General features: G+C 41.7%; 1 protein-coding gene across 4 annotated transcripts in view; it reads right to left on the bottom strand.

Moving 5' to 3' along the window:
* GRHL2 (grainyhead like transcription factor 2) overlaps nucleotides 1-19,246 on the bottom strand; it is a 71,365-nt gene that overhangs the window by 30,209 nt on the left and 21,910 nt on the right. For 3 of the 4 annotated variants that reach the window (XM_061995698.1, XM_061995700.1, XM_061995701.1), the window contains 3 exons: nucleotides 15,652-15,808; nucleotides 13,183-13,294; nucleotides 7,962-8,056 (listed from right to left, as the gene is read on the bottom strand). In XM_061995698.1, coding sequence (XP_061851682.1) covers nucleotides 7,962-8,056; nucleotides 13,183-13,294; nucleotides 15,652-15,808 — 364 coding nt within the window. The remainder of the gene's footprint in view (nucleotides 1-7,961; nucleotides 8,057-13,182; nucleotides 13,295-15,651; nucleotides 15,809-19,246) is intronic. The other variant, XM_061995699.1, reaches the window with a different exon arrangement.

Here is a 19,246-nt window from a genome sequence, read left to right as displayed (position 1 = left end):
GCTCTGACCAGAACCCTTCATCTCTCCAAAGCAGCAGCTGAGGAATGCCACCTGCTCTGAGCAGTAATGATTTCATCCCCCTGCCCAAGCACAGCCTGCTTTGCACTTTACAACCCTCATTTTTCCCTCCTTTGCAACTCCTGTCCGTAATGCAGGTACTTCCACTCTCAGTGACACAAGGAGAAAAACAATCCCACAGGCAGACATGAAAAGACGAAGTCCCACTCTGCCTCCCCAGGAAGGTTTAAGATTCTCCTTGCTCTGGTTTCTTGCATAGTAGAGTTACATGGTTAGAAAATGTAAAGTTAAGGAGAAACAACAGTAGCTGGAGTAGAAATCACTGCTTTTCTGCTTTTTTTTCCCCAAGACCTTGTCTACACTTGACTTAGAACAATTTTAATGGATGACACCATAGCTGTACATGAATTTACGTACAAACTTTTTCCCCTCTGTGCAAACCGGACTTTAGCGATGTTTTGCTATCAGCAACATGTTTAGGTTGTCATTATAGTGATGTCTCTTTTTTAATGTCAGCATATTTTAGATTAGAGCAATTAATGACAGAGTTCCACCCATCTAAGTCTCCAGCTCAGGCATGCCATTGGCAATGAAAAACTAATTTGGAGAAATAATTGGTGCCTGAGAAAGTTTCAAAAGTGGCCTAAGATAACGAGAACTCTTCTGTTTGTTGTAACACATGTCTAGAAAAAGCACTCTTTCTCTCAGGGAAGGCGCCCCTCCAGAGTGTAGCTGTTATTATGTGAATTACTGATTGTTTGTTAAATACTGCAGCATAATTAGTGATGTACAAGACATAAACACTGTAATCTGCCTTAAGAGAAAGCAAAGCTCAGAAATGCATTTCCCCTTTTATCATTTAATCCAGCCAACATGACTCCTGCTGCGGTAACTTGGTATATACACTCTAAAGGTCTACAGTTAAGAAATTTCTAATATAAGCCTTTTATTACTGTTTACATTTCTGGCTCCCACTGTCTCACAAAGAACCAAGGGCAGAAGGAAGGCAAGAGTGTTACAGCACAAAATCAGAAACTTAAAGCAATTTCTCTACTGAATCTCAGCAATACATAGAATCTACATCTAGGTGATGAGCCTTCACAAAATCTTTTTCTAAAAGGTTCATTCCTCCAGACAGTAACAAAGAGTTAAATGACTTGTCTCTCAAATGACTAACATCAATCCCATCATTCCCGGTATACACAAAAAGTGTGGGTTTATAGTTTCTCCTGCCAGCCTTTACCTTATAAATCCCATACAAAGGTAAGACCTTTGTTTTATTTCAATACAAATGTCTTCAGCAAATGTTTACACTACTCTTTTGAAGCTTCCTCAACCCACACCACACCCTGGCAGCTACATAAAAATGCCATTTGCTTTGAATCCCAGACACATACTTTCCAAGCCATTTGTATACACTGAAATGTCAACATTATTTGCTACCACAGGTTAACTTTATTTTAATAAATACGAGTGTGTGTGCATGCCTAGCACTTACATATATTTCATATATATATATATATATGTATGTATGTATGTATGCTTGCACACACAGACATGGATGTTTAACGCAGCTGCCAAATCTAATCCTACATAATTTCTGGTACTAACTCCTCAGAATGAAGTATCTTTTCCTCTGACCTATAAATTTTGAGAGTAGAGAAAATATTAATTCCCTCCCTAATTAAATGAGATTTCGTGCAACTTAGGAAGTAAATTAATAATTAAAACAAAATAATTTTTATACTAGTCAAAACCTACATAAACAATCACTGGCAACATTAGAGAATATGGACTGTCGTGCGACAAATCACTGCTAGAGACCGGGCTACTCCATAAGCTTGATTTTACCAATGTGCCCACTGGAATCATAGTTCACTTCAGCCCACAATATCCAAGAATCTATTTCTGCAAATCACTCAGTCATTGAAAACAGCTTATTACAGTCTGGACTATGCCAAAGCTCATTAAATAGCTGGAAAGTTTCCCAGAGGCTTCAGCATGCTTTGGATTAAAGATCTACATTTCAGTTAAATATAGCAGGACAATGATTGCACGCAAGTATATACAACAACTGCACAGCACACGACTACTGTACATACAAAAAAGCATATGCCAGCACCTGCCTGAATAACATATCCACCAGTATCTGCGTTTACGCATGTTCACTTGCAGTGCTTAGCACAAGTCAGTAACTTCTTGATATCATTGAAAAGTACTTTTTGTCTGCTTTAAGGTGACGTTTTTCTTTAACAACTATCCACTGAATTCACAATTTTGAGTTTAAGGTTGAGAAGTACTTTCTGTAAAAATACAGAAGTATTGTTTCATAGGATCACAGAATCTTAAGAGTTGGAAGAGACCTCAAAAGATTACCCAGTTCAACCCCCCTGCCAGAGCAGGACCACCTAGAATAGGTCACACAGGAACTCATACAGGTGGGTTTCAATGTCTCCAGAGAAGGAGACTCCACAACCCATCTCAGCAGCCTGTTCCAGTGCTCTGTCACCCTCACAGTGAAGATTTTCCTTATGTTTCTTTGGAACCTCTTACGTTCCAGCTTGTACCTGTTGCCCCTTGTCCTATCATTGGACATCATTGAGAACAGCCTGGCTCCATCCTCCTGACACTCATCCTTTATGTATTTATAAACATTAATGAGGTCACCCCTCAGTCTCCTCCAAGCTAAAGAGCCTCAGCTCCCTCAGCCTTTCATCGTAAGGGAGATGCTCCACTCCATCATCTTGGTGGCTCTGCACTGAACTCTCTCCAGCAGCTGCCTGTCCTTCTTGAACTGAGCGGCCCTGAACTGGACACAATATTCCAGATGTGGTCTCACGAGGGCAGAGTAGAGGAGGAGTAGAACTTGTCTGCCCACACCCCTTCTAATACATCCCAGGATGCCATTGGCCTTCTTGGCCATGAGGGCACATTGCTGCCTCATGCTCATCCTGCTGTCCACCAGGACCCCCAGCTCCCTTTCCCCTACACTACTCTCTGAGAGTTCATTCCCCAAACTGTGCTGGTACATGTGGTTATTCTTTCCCAGATGCAAGATTTTACACTTGCCCTTGTTGAATTTCATTAGATTTCTCTCCACCCAACCCTCCAGCTTGTCCAGGTCTCATTGAACGGTTTCAGAAGTAACATTATCCTAACCACTTTAAATTACCAAAGTGTTAATCAGAGAAAAGGCATATCTCAAAGAGTTGGCATCATTTATGATAGTCTCCTTTGACCAGGAGAATTCTGGTTCTTAATTAACTTTCTTGCAAACTTTACTTTAGTCAGCAATAGGACTGCAAACAGGCAGATATAAGTCTACTGAAAAATGAAGCTGTCTTCTGTTGAAAAACCTCCACTAGAACTTTGCCAAACAGACAGATGCTGCAGCAAAACCTTCTGTAGAACAACAGCAAGGCAACTAAATATCTCACAACATATCATAAAGACTTTTAAAAGATGGTTAAAAAGTCAGCCAATTCTTGTTAATTGTTGCTTGTTTCCTCACCTTTTTTTAAAATAACTCCTTTAAAAACACCAAAAAAAGCACTCAGGTTCAACTAAAGGGATCCAACAAATTACCTTCCTCATAAATGTTGTATATTTACACATAGAAGTAAATTTGAGAGTGAAACATAGATGGACTGTACAAAAAGTGTTCTTCATCTTCTACCTCTGCTTCCTTACTGCACAATATTGCTGTCTCAAGGAAGCACAAGGAAGAGTAGCCCTTCCACTCATTTCCCTGTGTTCTGCTCTGAATGCCATGCCCCGCAGTAAGCTCTAGACAACAGTCCCAAGCCGAAAAGGATGTAGATCTAGAAAAATATAAGGCATGCTGGGCCCAACTTGTTTGTGCCAGATGGCAAGGGGACTGCTGTTGCCAACTAAATACAGCAGAGGAAATGCTTTCAGAGTGGTCTTTCTGACTTTGGTGCTGTTCCCTTAGTCCACAGTGACAGCAAGATGATTCCTCAGTTCATCACATGCTGTACAAGATTCCCTCTTCCATTGACTTGTCCTGACAAGCAGCAGCCAGAAGACAAGTGACTGAGCAAGGGGAGTGTCATGGTTTAGCAAGGAGCAGCTTTTGCTTGGTAACAGGGTGAGGGGGTTGCAGTGAAGACCCGGTAAAGAGTTTGTGGACTCTCCCGCGGCTCCTGGGTTCACATCCACCTCCGGCCCGGCTGGGCCAATCTGGCGCCTCTGCCATCACTATTTAGGGGACGGGAATTTTAAGTGCTGGCGGGGAGGTGTCAGAGTGATACAAGATGGAGGCAACGTGGACCCCACAGTCAGAGAAAGAGGAAGGAAGGAGGAACACCAGACCAGAGACCCCTCTGCACGCTGTAGCGAGAATGCAGCTGTGCCCCTGCAACCCATGCAGGGCCACGGCAGGACTCAGAGTTACCAGCAGCTCTGTGTGAGTGCACCTGGCCAGGCGAGAGACTGTATGAGGAGGCAGCCATGGCGCAGGCCGTGCTGGAGCCTGCGCACCACAGAGCAGCCCCACACAAGAGGCAGAGAGGAGCTGCAGCCTTTGGGATAAATGCACATCGGAGCAGCCCGTGCAGGGCTGTCGTGTGTGTGAGGTACCTCAAGGACTTGCACCTGCCCTGAGGAGGGACAAACGCAGAAGCCATCAGGAATAGACTGAATCAAACCCCCACTCCCTGCCCCCCTGGGCCGTTCACGGGGTGGAGGAGGTAAAAACATCAGGATCAGGGTTCTGAGCCCCAGAAGAGGGGAGGAGTGGGGAGAAGGTGTTCTTAAAGGGCTGGTTGGACTCTTCATGGTTGTACCATTCTGTGTTGTTTTATTTTGGTTATGTTTTGGGGTTTATGGTTATGCTTTAGTTGGCATTGCATTAAATTGTTTTCTTCCCCAAGCCCAGGAGCCTGGTCTGTTTTGTCCTGGACCTTAAGTGGCAATTAAGCTCTCCCTGCCCTTTGGCAATCCTCAGGTCTTCCATACTTGAGGTTAACCCTGGTCTTTTTGTTCCCCGATGGGCCAAAACCATGACAGGGAGCTAGAGATAACACCCCAGTTCCCTTCACATTACTGAGGCAAGAGACAGAGACCTCTGCCTATACTCGCCGATGGCCTGCTTCTTCCACATAAGATTCAACTGAGCTGCTGCCTCACAAACCCTTCAACAGGCTTGCCAGCAGTAGGCAGATTCTGGTGGTCTTATCTGTGCTGCTATACCCTCATCCTGAAAGGCTTGCAGGAGGAGGGTACTGCTCTGCTTATGTGTGGGAGAAATCTGGCTTTCAACCAGCTGCCCTCCAGGAGGAGTAGGAAAGTGAGGAATCTGACGCTCCAGGTTAGTCTTCTTAGATCCAGATTTAGTCTCCCAGAAGAGACAGTGACATTTGGTGAGGTGATTTTTGGTTAGGCTGCTCTTACTCGATTTTGCAAGATTGCTCCCCTCTGTGCTTCCAATGACCAGACTGTTTTCTTTATTTCTTCCCGGGCCAGTAGAGCACTTCATCACATCGTATCTCAGAGGCCCTGGAAAGAACTGCTCTGTGCTGCTTTTGTCTGACTCGGAAGAGAAAGGTCTTTGTGCCTGTGAGGTTAAGTTTTAATCTTGAAATTGTAATGAAAAGGGAAAACAACACTGAGCAGAAACAATGGAACCAGTTGAAAGATCATCGTTCAAAAAGTTAAGAAATGAGAGTCTGTAATCAGGCCTTGGAATTCTGCATCTCACCTGGATGAGGTAATTGCTGGAGAAAAAACAGCCTTCAGGGACACACCTCAGAGTGCACAGCTTTCAAACACTGCAAGAGCATCCTATGGGAATCCCCAGCCCATCTGGTTATTGTATTGGACTCTCCAACAGGAGCAAGCATGTGGGTACGTGTATTCTTGTGTGGGAAGGGAAACACTTCAGTGCATGATGATAAGCTTTCAGGTACAACCTGATTTATGCTTGATAGCTCAATACCAAAGCAAGTTATTAATTCGCTTAGTTTTATCAATACATTTGCAGTTCAGGCTCCTAAAAGATCAGATATTTGATAATTACCACCAAAATAAATATGTATAAACCAATTTGCATTTTAAAGACTACTTCTTGCAGAAATACAGGTGGCTTTCTTACATTTCACTCCTGATACTTTTTTTATCCAGCAACAAAAGAGAGTCATCATTTTTAAATCTTACTATGTTATATTTCCAGTGATCACTATGAGAGTTGTGTTCTGAATGTTCTGACACTTAAGGCAAGAGCAGCGTGAATGGTGTGAGATTAGAACAAAATGGCCAAGGATAACACCTGACATTTGTGGATGTGGCTTTCTTGCTCCTAGATCAACAAAGTGTCTTGCTAATTCTGGCTTGCAGCTGTGAATGCAAATGTGCTAAAGAACTGCCAGTTCTGGCAATGGGGATGGTAGCTGCAGGTGGGACAAGGCTGTCCTGCTTTAGCACTCGAAGAGCTTCTGTAAAGGTCCTTGGGAATGTCTGTCTTGTTGGGAGATGTCAAACCTGTATTTGCTCACATGATCACATGCACACAAGGGTCATCTGTTGTGACTGCAGAGAACAACATACCACTGTATTTTGCAATTGAATCACATAACAGGGAAATATCTGGGACGGTGAGAATGTAATCATTATATGAGTAAACATAGCACTATCAGCAACTGGGCCAAGTACAACTCTGTTTACGAAGGCTAGCTTTTGAAAGAGCTGAGCACTTTTTAGAACCATTGTCTTTTCTTTAGTTCTCTATTCTTTTAATCATAATCATCAGAGATGAAAATCCCTGTTACTACAAACCTCAGCAATCTCAGTCAGCAAGTCAGGAGAGTGGGTGTTAATGCTCGACGCAGTCTCTCATAGGACTGTGATCCTGCAAGGTCTCTAATGCTCAGTTAGTGGGGACTCGTGCAGGGAGATGTCTCTGTATTCGAAAGATCCCTGCCATTACTTGAACATTGGGCATTTTATATTCACTGTGAGAACAGTATCAGGAGTTTGCTAAGTTCAATAGTGTTTGCTGCTTATTATTTCTACATCCCCATGAGTCCCACATTACTCCCACTCACTTTAAACAGCATATTTCCCTTGTTTGCTTTCCATAGACCAACTTCTGGCAACTTTTCATTTCTGCTACATTGCGCCATGCAGCTGAAACACTCTGCCACCCTTTGGATAGCCTGATGTGTATGAAATTTGTTAAGATGCTTCACTGTCCTTGTTTACAGGTCCTGTAGCAGTTGCATCCCCAAATGTGAAACCCCATAGAATCATAGACTGGTAGGGGTTGGAAGGGACCTTTAGAGATCATCTAGTCCAACTCCCCTGCAGAAGCAAGTTCACCTCGATTAGGTCGCATAGGAACATGTCTCAGAGTACTTAACGATTTGAAAAAAAAAAAAAAGGGATGCACCAGACCTCAAAACTCTGCTCATTCCCAACAAAAAGTATTAAAAACAATGGCACCACTGCAAGGGAAGGCACAATCTATCTTACAGAATATTGATTACTGGAGATGGTAATAGGAAGTTGACAATTTAGAGAGAGAAAACATTCACCTTGTGTCCTACAGTAACTCTGCAAATAGGAAAAAAAACTTAGTGCTTCTCATGCTGGGCATATTTTAAATGGAAAATCACTGAGAGGACTTAAGAAAGAAACTGCACTGTGAGAGCCCTGCAGGCTTCCCTCAGAAGTACACCTCTATTTATCAGTAACACGGATGTGAATGCAGTGTCATTCCCACAGCCGGTACACTTCATCTTGCCTTACACAGATGGCCAGAATCCCTGGGGTCAGCAAAGGACCACAGTTTGCTTAGCTTTGCAGAGACCGAGCTCACAAACCTGCATCTACACTTCTTAGCACTTCTTAAAATGGAAAGAAGTGGAGCAGTGACTAAGGATGGATGGTACTTATAAAGGGATACCATCTACATGGCTTTTCCTCACCTTTGCCTCCTCATTGACATCCCAAGTAAAGGACACAGCATTGAATGCGATTTCTTCAATATTTCCGATGGTATTAAAACTCTCCTTGTAATCAGCTGTAAGAAATAACAAACAAAAGACTCATGAAAAAGGTTTGAACTTTCTTTTTACGGGTTGTAGTATATCTTTGGTTTTTCATCTGGGTTGTCTAATGCATCAAAACTACCTCCCACATTGTTTATGTTGAATTCTTGATCAGCTTAATTGCAAAGATGTAAGAAATATACTGCAGCTTGAGTCTTATGCATAGTACATCACTAACTAAAGTTCTTACAAAATAGTGCTTGCTCTCAAAATAGAATTGGTGTGTCTGTAGTGGGAATGAGCAAGTGCATTTATTAGCTTGGCACTAAACTGGAAAATTAACTAAAAGCTATTACAACGTTTCAAATGACCATTCAAAACTTGACATAAATAAATGACACTGTAGTAAAGCCTAAAATTGCAAACAAACATAACATTTTTTAATTGTCTGTCTACAAAATCTGCACCTTCTTCTCACTTCCTTCCACAGGGCTGTTAACACTATCAATAAGGAGCATTTCAGAAGGACTGGAAAGCAAGAGGAAGTCCAAATTTCAAAAATTACCCAAAACTCCCCCAACACCTGTAAGGGTGGAAAACCACATAAAACAGACAACTTTCAGGTCTTCTTTATATTATAATCAAAAAGAGGAACAAGTTCCTATTTTCTCTCCCTTTGCCAGCCAGTTTAACACATTTTCCTTTTTTTGATGACAGATTAAGAAACAGCTTTGTAAGGATGGTACTATCTGCTTGATTAAAGGAACTTCCAGATTGTTCATGCAAATGCATCAACCCTCTCTGGGACATATAATTTTCCTTAGAATCCCTCGAGGGCTGTAATTGGACCCAGGGCTAAAGGGCTGACATTACGTCATGCAGCAATCTTGATCTGCTATTTGCCCAAATCTGTGCTTCAGAAGCATGCCGACTCTTAGCTTTGTGATCTGTTAAGAGAAAGAGGATGTTTTTGTATTTTATAAACGACACACTCAAATGGATCCAATATTCATTTCCTTTTCTAAAAAGAAACTGTTGGTCTCTAAAAAATAATTTCCAAGTAATAACTGGTTTTAGTTCATTTATAACAAAACCATTTCATTTCTGCAAGGACAATCACATTTAACATTTAAGACAAGTAATCAGTATACTTTTCTCTCATCTCATCTCATCATCATTGTGCAAGGATGATGGCATTTCACTGGGCAAATGAAACTGTGTAACCGAGATACAGGAATGATTTTGGATACAGTAAAAATTCTCTGTTTTTACCGTAGGAACAGCGAAAGATATTTGATGATGCAGCAAGTGAACACTATGTTTGAGAGGGCAGGCAGGCTTTTCATTCCCATCATGAACTCAGATCTCCTTTCTAACTAGTCATTGCCTTCACTATCTAAATTCAGTGTGGGAATGCAAATGAGAGGAATTAAAAGACACATAAGCAGTTTAATATGCATGTGCACACATCCACCCACCCCTTCAAATTCATGATTCACCAGAAAGTGCCTTGTGCAACTGACTGCTGCATATGGGCGTGCTGTGTAGGTGCACTTTGGAAAGACATGAACAAGATGTCTTGTAAAGACATGTGTTTTCTTCTCCTAAAAGGCTGTCAGAACCTCACATCCCACAAGCTTTTCCCTTCCCCCAACATATGCCTCCGCTTCCCTAATTGTCACACACAAATCTCATGGATTGTCTGACATGCTGTTTAAAAGCAGCAGTGCATCCTATTCCTCTCAACTTACAGATAATTAAAGAAGGATTCTCAGTTGATTAAGAAAGCATTTACATCCAAGGGTATTTGAAAGTTGTTAGTATTACTACGATTTTTTCTCTTCTGCTGCTGTGAGTTACCAAAAATAGATAATGGGGATCTGTGAGATGTAAGAAAATGGCTCTAGAAGAGTTATTTCCTCTTTTGTTGGGTAAACTGCATATTAAACAGTGGTAAATGTCAACATTAAACACATTAATCATTTGCATGCACTACCAACCATTTTAGTAATTTTTATACTAGGCACACAAATAATACAAAGTAACCTGCAAAAAAATATGGGCAAGATTCTGGAGCACAAGTAACCCCAATCTCCAACACTCACTCTGTTTCCGTGCTTGAATTTGCTCCAAACTATGCGATAGATTGTAAATAATCAATATTTGCTGCAATCTACTGTAAGATTCTTTAGCTGACTAAATTTTAAAAGAAAAAGCTAGTGATCCAAGGGTAGAGCACTGTGGAAAAGTCGTCTTTTTTTTCCTTCCTTCACTCCTCCTAAAACCAGTGAAAGTGTCTCCCTCCTTCTTCACAAAAATACAAAACAGTACACTGCTTACATTTGGAAAACACCTTCCTTGCTTGCATTTCTTTCATGCTTGTCCATCCATCTGTCCTTCCTTCCTAACTGTCAAGTCCTCAGGTTTATTCCTCAAGCACTAAGGACTAGCTTACACGTAAATACATGTTTATCCTATTAATATCAATGCACCTTCAGACTCAGTACACCATCTAATCCATTCAACCAACCCCTCCTCTCAAGAAATGCAACAGCCAGTACTCAAATTAAAGCAATGATCCCTGCATGTCTGGAGTGAGGAAAGAAGTTACTCATTCCCTCTGATCTCCAAAATACAACTACAAGCCAGAGAGCAGACAGACCTGTGCCACTGGAGAGAGACCGCAAGCACAGCCCTCATCTGTGTCTGAGGACTGAACAGCTGGACCCCAGACCTAGAACGTCCCAAGTTAGAACATCCCAAGTTCACTTGGCTCTCTGCCTGCTAAGGCCCAAGACATGCTCTAGGTTAAAAATGTATTCATAAACAATTACAAAAGATTCACAGATGTTAAAACATATGCTACAAACATTAAATTAAAATAATGATTATAAACATCTATGGAACAGGATAGAGAGATTTATGGCTATTCACAGATAATTCTAAAGGAGCCCAATGCAGTATTAACCCTTCATATACCATTGATAGTTGAAGTGAAATCCAAAATAAAAGGGAAGTGAGGTTATCAACAGATTGCCAGACCAGCCCCTGAAGATGGAACAAATCTTACACACCTCTGTCCCTAGTAAGCTTCTCTCACTGGCTGTATAAGTGGTTCTCCAGAGCATATCCTGGCATTTACTGATCTCCCTCATAGACACTTAAATTCTCTCTTTTAACTACACAGGGCCTGGACACTAATTCAGTATTCTTCTACAGAAGCTCTTCAAGGATCTGATTTTTTAATGTAAAGGGAAATCTTCATAGACTCACCCAGTAATTTAACTTGGATGGGATCCCTGGAGTTTATCTGGTTCAACTCCTGCCCTACTCCCTCCCAAAGCAAGGTCAACTTCAAATTTGGATAACTTGCTCTGATGCTAAAACTAGAAGATTTTGCTGGCAGTAATTCTGCCTTAATAAAGCCTAATAGCCACAATATAAGTCAAAAAAGAAATTAAATTTACTTCAGAAGCATTCTCTTGGTAAGAGCTAAGACCCTATTTTCAGTTTTCTCAAGAAAACAACTGAGCAACACCTAGGTCTTTCTTCTGAAAATGCTGAGATGAACTGTGCTCTTACAGTTCTTATGTCTGAGAGGGAACGCTGTATCAGTAAGTCTTACTACAGTGGGCTTTGCTTATGTTTGCACTCCAAATAAAGGGTATGTGCCAGAGTGCCTCAAAAGTCAGCACAGATCTATTTCATCTGAAATTAATGGAAACATAAAACACTCACTAATGCAGACAAACACAGAACTCTGGCAGAGTCCTTGTTCTGCAGAGCATTATTTTACAGAATATGCACTCTAAAGTGACTGGTTCAGGTAAGGGGACTGAAATGTGACCCTAACACCACAAGCACAGTGGAGTCAGAGGGTGTTGGCACTGCAGTGGAACGAGCACATACCTTCAAAGGTATTAGCACTGCAAGCTTGTAGGGACTAGCACCAAAAAACAAGCAGCCTTCAGAAATAGCTGTGACGTGACATAGTTGCTCTTTTAATGTGTCATGATGGGAGTCATTTGCTCTGGGGTGAAGGTTTTACTATCCCAAAGGAATAAAAAGGAAAAATAAAAAAGGTTGGCAAATGATTTGGGCAGAACTATGATGATAAGAGGCAGAGAGGAGATTCACCAAGAGCTGCTTTGACCAAACACACTTGGCTACGTATAATGCCAGCCTCAGTGGAGACTGCAACATTTGAAAGTCAAAGCACTGCATAAGTAGGACTGCTTAGGGACTGATTCCCTAATCACCCTTGTTCAATGGCCTCTGTAGTCTCCCAGTGCTCTCCCCAAGTAGCCTTGCTTTCCCCCCGTCCCCCTTTTGCCTCCTCTCATTCCTGCCATTCAATGGTTTGGTTCCCTCAGGCGGTCAAAGCAAGAGACTTTGTCTGCTTTGGTCTCACCGGCTCCTTTGACTGGAATCTGCTGCAGATGGCTGCATGTGTAAACTGCACGTGGGAGGGGAGAAGTGCTTGATGTCTAGACACTCCCATAGATTTCACTTCAGGCTCCTTGGCACCAGGCACCAGGTGTTCTTCCTCTGCTAAAATCTCCCAAGCATGCCGATTGGGCAGTTGTGGCTCAAATGGGCTTGTAAATACCTTAGATGGGATGAACGCTAATGAACTCTCTCTGAATAGCAAATGAGAGATCACTTCTCCCTTACTTCTGTCTGACAGGGACAAGACTCAAAAACTGAGGGTTTAAGAGTCCTGTGCCCCCCTGTGCAGTCACCCTAATGATGGCATCTTCACACTCAGGCTGTGCTTACACATCAGATTAGCTAACTCGACTGTTATGTGGGCTGCTATTGTTATTGGATCAAAGAGTGGATCAGCCTTTGAAAAACTAAAGGAAACAAACACTGCCATTCAGAGGTGCAGATCTCTGCTTCCCGGCAGCAGAAAGTGGAACATCATTCAGTATGCATACAAGGGGCAGCTTTTCTTTGTGGGCTCCTTCTGCATGGGCTCCATGCTGCTTCACAGAGTTCAGAGCCCAGCCAGAGCAGAGATGAGCCATTGCTAAAAACTGTGGTACAAGCCTTACAGCCATTGCCGTTATATCCCACCACATCCCTATGCAAAGCACCAGAGCTTTACAGATTCTGCAATCTTCCTTGAAACATGTGGCGATCCTGTTACACTCACCAATGTCAAGGACCCTCTGTTTAGCTGTGTGCTGTCGAGAATGCCAGTATTTCCAGTATTTCAGCTGTTCATCTCTGTTTTTATCCTCACTGAAAACAACCATGACCACGCTCTAAGAAAATCAACAGAACCTGCATTAGTAAATATGTAATTAACAGAGTGAAATGCAAAATTTAAAATCTCACAAACTGCCTGATGCAGTCTCTACCGTCCTCCAGTATCTGGGTTGCAGAAGATTGCTGTTTTTTATTCCAGTCCAATGTTGCTATGCACTTTAAAAAAAATCTCAGGGCAGAAGAAACACAGTTTTAAAGCAAAGCATGGCATAGGATTACGTTCTTGATAGTCCAAGTAAAATTTGTGTTCTTAGATTTTAGAAGCCTAAGTTGCCCTAAGTAAAAAGTGGTAATTCCAAAGTCAGAGGATCCCCAATTCCAATTCTGATCCAAGCCCAAGTGCTGGAGTTCAGATTTCTCGTCGCTCTGGAAGATGACATTCCACTGTAAAGGGATGCATTGGTACAGAGTTTAAGCTCACTGGCTAAAGGCAGAACATTTTTGGTTTTAGTGTACATAGTCCAAATAGAGGACTCTTAGATACTTGTATTTAATGACAAACTCAGTGTGATTATTTACTGATACCTGCTCAGCTTTTGAGTTAAAATTCTGTACTCCATTTGTTAATCTGTGTGATGCAAAGGAAACACTGAAACTTTCTGCGAAACTTCATGTGTAATACAGGCCTTTTTTAAAAGCCCCCTAGTAGGCCAGTGAAACAACACCCAAACCCGTGATGTTTAAAATATCCTCTTTTGTCCCATTCTTCCTTTAATCCTGAGTCATCAAGCTCATAAAACACACCAATAAGCTATTTCATTAGCCGAGCACCTGGGTCACAATTGATTCATGATCACCATCATAACTCTATATATGCTATGTGACCTTCTCCATTCCACCTATAAAAGCTAAATGTGATCACCGTGTCTTCCACGTTGAGCTTCTGCATGGGCAGAAGGCAGCATGTGCCATGGGTGAGCCCTGAGTTATGCACATGTGTAGTGGTTGGCCACCAGGTTTGTGCTGGCTGGCCCACTGAGGCTCTAACTAGAATTGGCTGCACGGACTGTAGCTTTTCCACCAAGGACAACATTAATCTTTTTCCTCTGCAAACCACTTACATGGAACTTGTAGAGGTTTCATATCTTCAAAACCTCTTGCCCCTCTATCGGGTTTGGATGGCCTTGGCAATAAATTCAACAGTTGCTTGGCTGGGGGCCTGGCAAACGGAACATGATCATGAAAAGTTGTGCGTGGTTTCACAATCTCCTGTAAGCTGTATGTCCTCCAAAAGAAATGGTCTCATCTCTCCTTCACAATTTCCATCCTTCTGCTCCCACTGCATCAACACTCATGTGACTGTGCAGTGAACGAAACTTAGGAGGACTGGTTTTCAGCCAGATCAGTGAGCTGTTTCAGCTGCACAAGTACTAGAGCTGGCATCATAAAGGGAAAAAGAACGGGTGACTCTCAGGCAGATTTTTCAGCAGCAGAGAAGTCTTACATCAGCTTCAGCCAACAATAAAACCCCATCACCAGCCTCAGGTAGCCTCAGGAAACCAGGCTAAAAATTAACTGCTACTCAGATTTACAAATCGTTGCTTCCCTTTAGGAAGAGTCTCCCTAAACTTCATGTATGGTAGAAACATGTAAGTTGTTGCCTGCTTCACTGCTCACATTGACTTTCACTGGTTCCTTTGATTAAAGTAATAACATTTTTTATGGTACTTCATTTATTTGGATGGAAACACTTTTGCAACCTCATACATATGCAACACTTCCAGCTTCAGGGTGAAGTTTGCACAGTAGCAACTCTGAGACTCATTGTTCATTCCAAGGTTACTGGGTTAGGATTTCTTACTCAAAAACATTACCAGTGAAATCAGAAGTCCTGTTCAGCAGGCAGAGTTTGCTGAAGAAGCTCTACTTCTACCAACAGAATTCAAGATGCAAATCATCCATTTGGTCATATTTCTGAGCGAATATCAAGTGAAAGGTCACACTTGTATGATGTAAGTGATTTAAAATTTATGTCACAAAAGATGATTTTAACTCTCCACATTTTATCTGAAAATGCACTGGAAAGCAACTGCTGAAGTGCATGAGTGAGTGAAGATGGACTTACACGGTCAATGAAGCAGTTCTCTGATTTTTCTGCTTTAATCATGGCAGTAAGTTCATCAATGTCAAGTGCACTATATACAATATCTGTGCAATTATCATTCTGCTAAACCATGCACTGAGGCACATATGTATATAACTAACTCATAAGATCACAGTGAAAAAAAAATGAACCCAAAGACTTGAAATTGTCATCAACATTACTCTCCCATCTTTACACTAGACATAGAAGAAAAAAAATAATTAAAACCCAACCACAACTAATTTATCCAGGAAAAAAAACGGACTATACCCTGACTTTGCTGATGGGATGTCGGAAACATTTGTTGTCCCCTGTCTCACTCAAGGTGATGGCGTAGAACTGTCCTTTGTTTAAGTAGGTCATGGGCCCCTCCCCTTGCTTCTGACGCAGAGATTTGGTAGCTTCTAGCGTATACTGAAAAGTGCTGCTGAAAAGACAGGGAGAGAAACACCAAAGTCCATCACTTTTTCCTTTTCTCTCCATCCCAGTTATTTGTTTTCCATGCATTGTATAAGCAGGGCATAAGATGCTAAGAATAAAATTCCAAGCAAAGGTCAAGAGTGTATTTTTAAATGCCCTTTTTTTTTTTTAAATCAGAACTGACAAGAATAAAACTATCTGGACTGAAAGCCTTTTGGATTAAGAAAACCATCTTTACTTTCTCTGAAAAAAAACATCATTAAGTGTAAGACTATGTTCCCCACAGTGAGAGTGACAAATACCAGGAGGGAATTCAGTATGATTTGCAGGAAATCAGCTACCTCAACAGGCATTTAAACTTAAAAGTGTTGCAGACAAGAGAAATTTGAAAAACAAGCAAGCAAATAAAAACTAGAATAAAACTTGTTTCAAAGGATGGACACAGAGAATCGAAAGTCCAGCTGCTAGTTTCAGCACAGTGCAGAGAAGGAATACAAGCAGAAGGAACAGCAAGTTCATTTGTTTAAAGATAACATGCAATCAAGGTTTTTATGAGCCTTCTTATCAAAGTTAATCAGACAAAATGAAGTACCTACATTTAGTTGTATCTGCAATCAAGTAACCTCCCTTTAGAAAAAGACCAAAATTAGAGAAGAAGAGTTTGCTCTTGTGTTGGAAGTCAGATTTTAGAAAAGATCCTCCTTCACAGAAGAACTTTTCAACTTTAAAGCAGTTCTCAAGCCACAAAAAGTTAAAGCTCCATTAACAAGTGAACTGTTATCCAAACACAGTCCTCATGGAGCCACTTCCAGCCATGGCCTCCAATAACGGACTTGAACAATAACCCGGTAAAAACCATATCTGCAGCTCCACACATTCTCTTAAATGTAAAATAACATTAACCTTACAGAATATTTCTTCTCTTCAAATTGCATTTGGTCACCACGGGAAACTTACTGCAGGGAGTCATTTGCAGAATGTCCTCACAAATATCCTCACGGAGGAAACTTTTTCATAAAGTTTCTAACTCATCAAAGTATAAGCAGTGCTGAAGTAGAACCAACGGGCCAAAACAACAGCATATCTTTAACTTTCTAGTTCAAGCAAATACTCTGGATCATCATAACCCTGCCATAGCAATATGGAAATAGAGGGAAGACAAAAAAAACCTGAACCACTAGAATCCATAAATGATTATACCATTTAAATGCCCACTTGAAGAGAGGGTAAAAAAAAATTATCATCTGATTCAGTCTTTCCATACAAAAGAACTTCAGACAGTTTAGTATCAATTATTCAGTTTAGTATCAACTGTTCAATCAAATGAAGACAATTTCTAAGTGTTTCTTAGCTTATTTATGGAAATGTAGTCATTTTTTAGTTGCTTAAAAGATACAAATCAAAGGCAAAAAATAAAGTAAAAAGTAAACAGTAGACTATAACTATCCAGCCCACCGCTGGCAGTACCAGCACTTCCCAGCAATGCAGGGCAGCCAACAAGGCTCTGGTGCACAGCAGCCCCTCTGAACCAAAGGCAAGGGCAACAGAGGCTCTGTGACTCTGGCAAGCAGAGCAGACTGCAAAAGCAGACCCATTGGTGCTGCAGACTCAGCATCCATCCTGCTGCATATGCTTGTCCTATTGACTGACCCCCATTAGTGGTAGAGGCACATCCTGATTCAGTGCCACACAAAGAGTGTGAAGGTTGTGTGCTGCAGATCTACTGCATGACACATGCCAACGCATGCTGAGGGCCCTGGAAGACCCTCCTCAAAATCTCCCACCAGACAAAAGACCTAAGGAGGATTTGTGTTGAGAAGGGCTTCTATTTAACATCTTTATCAATTATCTTAATGAGGGATCAAGTGCACCCCCAGTAAATGTGCTGATGACACCAAGCTGTGCAGGAGCACAGACCTGCTTGAGGGCAGGAAGGCTCTTCAGAGGCACCTGGACAGGCTGGACTGACAGGGTGAGGCCAAGCACATCAGGTTCAACAAGGCCCAAGTGCTGGGTCCTGCACCTGGGCCACAACAACCTCAGGCAATACTACAGGCTTGGGGCAGAGTGGCTGGAAAGCTTCCTGGAGAAAAAGGACCTGGGGGTGTTAACTGAAAGCTGTGCCCAGGTGGCCAAAATGGCCAATGGCATGCTGGCTTCTATCAGAAACAGTGTGGCCAGCAGGACCCAGGGAGTGATTGTCTGCCTGTACTGGGCACTGGTGAGGTCACACCTCACTACAAGGACGTTGAGGTGCTGGAACATATCCAGGGACGTGCAACAAAGCTAGTGAAAGGTCTGGAGAACAAGTCTGATGAGGAGCGGCTGAGGGATCTGGGGATGTTTAGCCTGGAGGAGGCTGAGAGGAGACATGATCAATCTCCACAACTACCTGATAGGGAGTTGTAGTGAGGTGAGGGTCAGCCTCTTCTCTCCAGTATTGAGTGATTGAGGAAAGAGGCTCAAGTTGCACCAGGGGAGGTTTAGATTGGACATTAGAACTGAGAGGATCGTTAAGCATTGGAATGAGCTGCCCAGGGAGGTGGTAGAGTCACCACCTCTGGAGATATTTAAAAACTGCATAGATGAGGTGCTGAGGGACACATTTTAGTGATGGGCCTGACAGTGTTAGCTTAGTAGTTGGACTTGATGATCTTAAAGGTCTTTTCCAATTATAATGATTCTAAGGTAAGACACACTGTGTCTTAATAGATCTCCCTACAGTTTGGCACAGTCTAGTCTTCTGTTTCCTGACATTCTGTATGTTTCACAAAAAATGTGTTTTCTTTTTGAAAAATGTAAATCCCAGACACACTGCATCTGGCCAATTTTGGAGTCTGTGTGGTACCACTTGGGAATTTTCCTCTTGTTCCCAGCTGGCAACCAAAGTGTGCCCTATAACAGGAGGATTACTATTATCCTTAAAACTTGCTGCAGTTGCTCACATGATTATAACACTATTCTGAATCTCAATATGAGTCTTAACTAAAGCCCCATATAGTCATTAAGACATCTTCTATTAGGTTTCTAATTTCTTTCATATTCACTACTTCTTTTCAATCTGAAGTTTTCTTTCTGAGCACCTATCACTTCCAAGTAACTCCCAGGAAAGATGTATTTTGTTTTCCTAATGCACAATTGAAGATTTTGTTCTATCATGGACCTGGGCCACAGCACAAAAGACTTAATATCTGAGAATTGTTAGCAATACCAATGCTTCAGGATTCAATTTTATAAACATCCAGTGTAGTAAGTGAGCAATCTTGATAAATATCTCTTTTATATATACAGTCTATATAATGACTTAGATCTGAGATCACTGTAGTTAATAATTGTTTTGATATTCCTCAGAAGGATCAAGCTGTAAGGAACTTCCACTACAGAAGCAGTCATGTCTACTCCAGGAAAAATACGTAGGCATGCTCCTCTTTCTAAGTGACAGCAA

Source organism: Colius striatus, chromosome 4 (genome assembly GCF_028858725.1).
Source record: "Colius striatus isolate bColStr4 chromosome 4, bColStr4.1.hap1, whole genome shotgun sequence".
NCBI classification, from domain to species: domain Eukaryota; kingdom Metazoa; phylum Chordata; class Aves; order Coliiformes; family Coliidae; genus Colius; species Colius striatus.
Note: the sequence above shows the minus strand (reverse complement) of the source record. Positions and strands in the feature narration are given on the sequence as shown.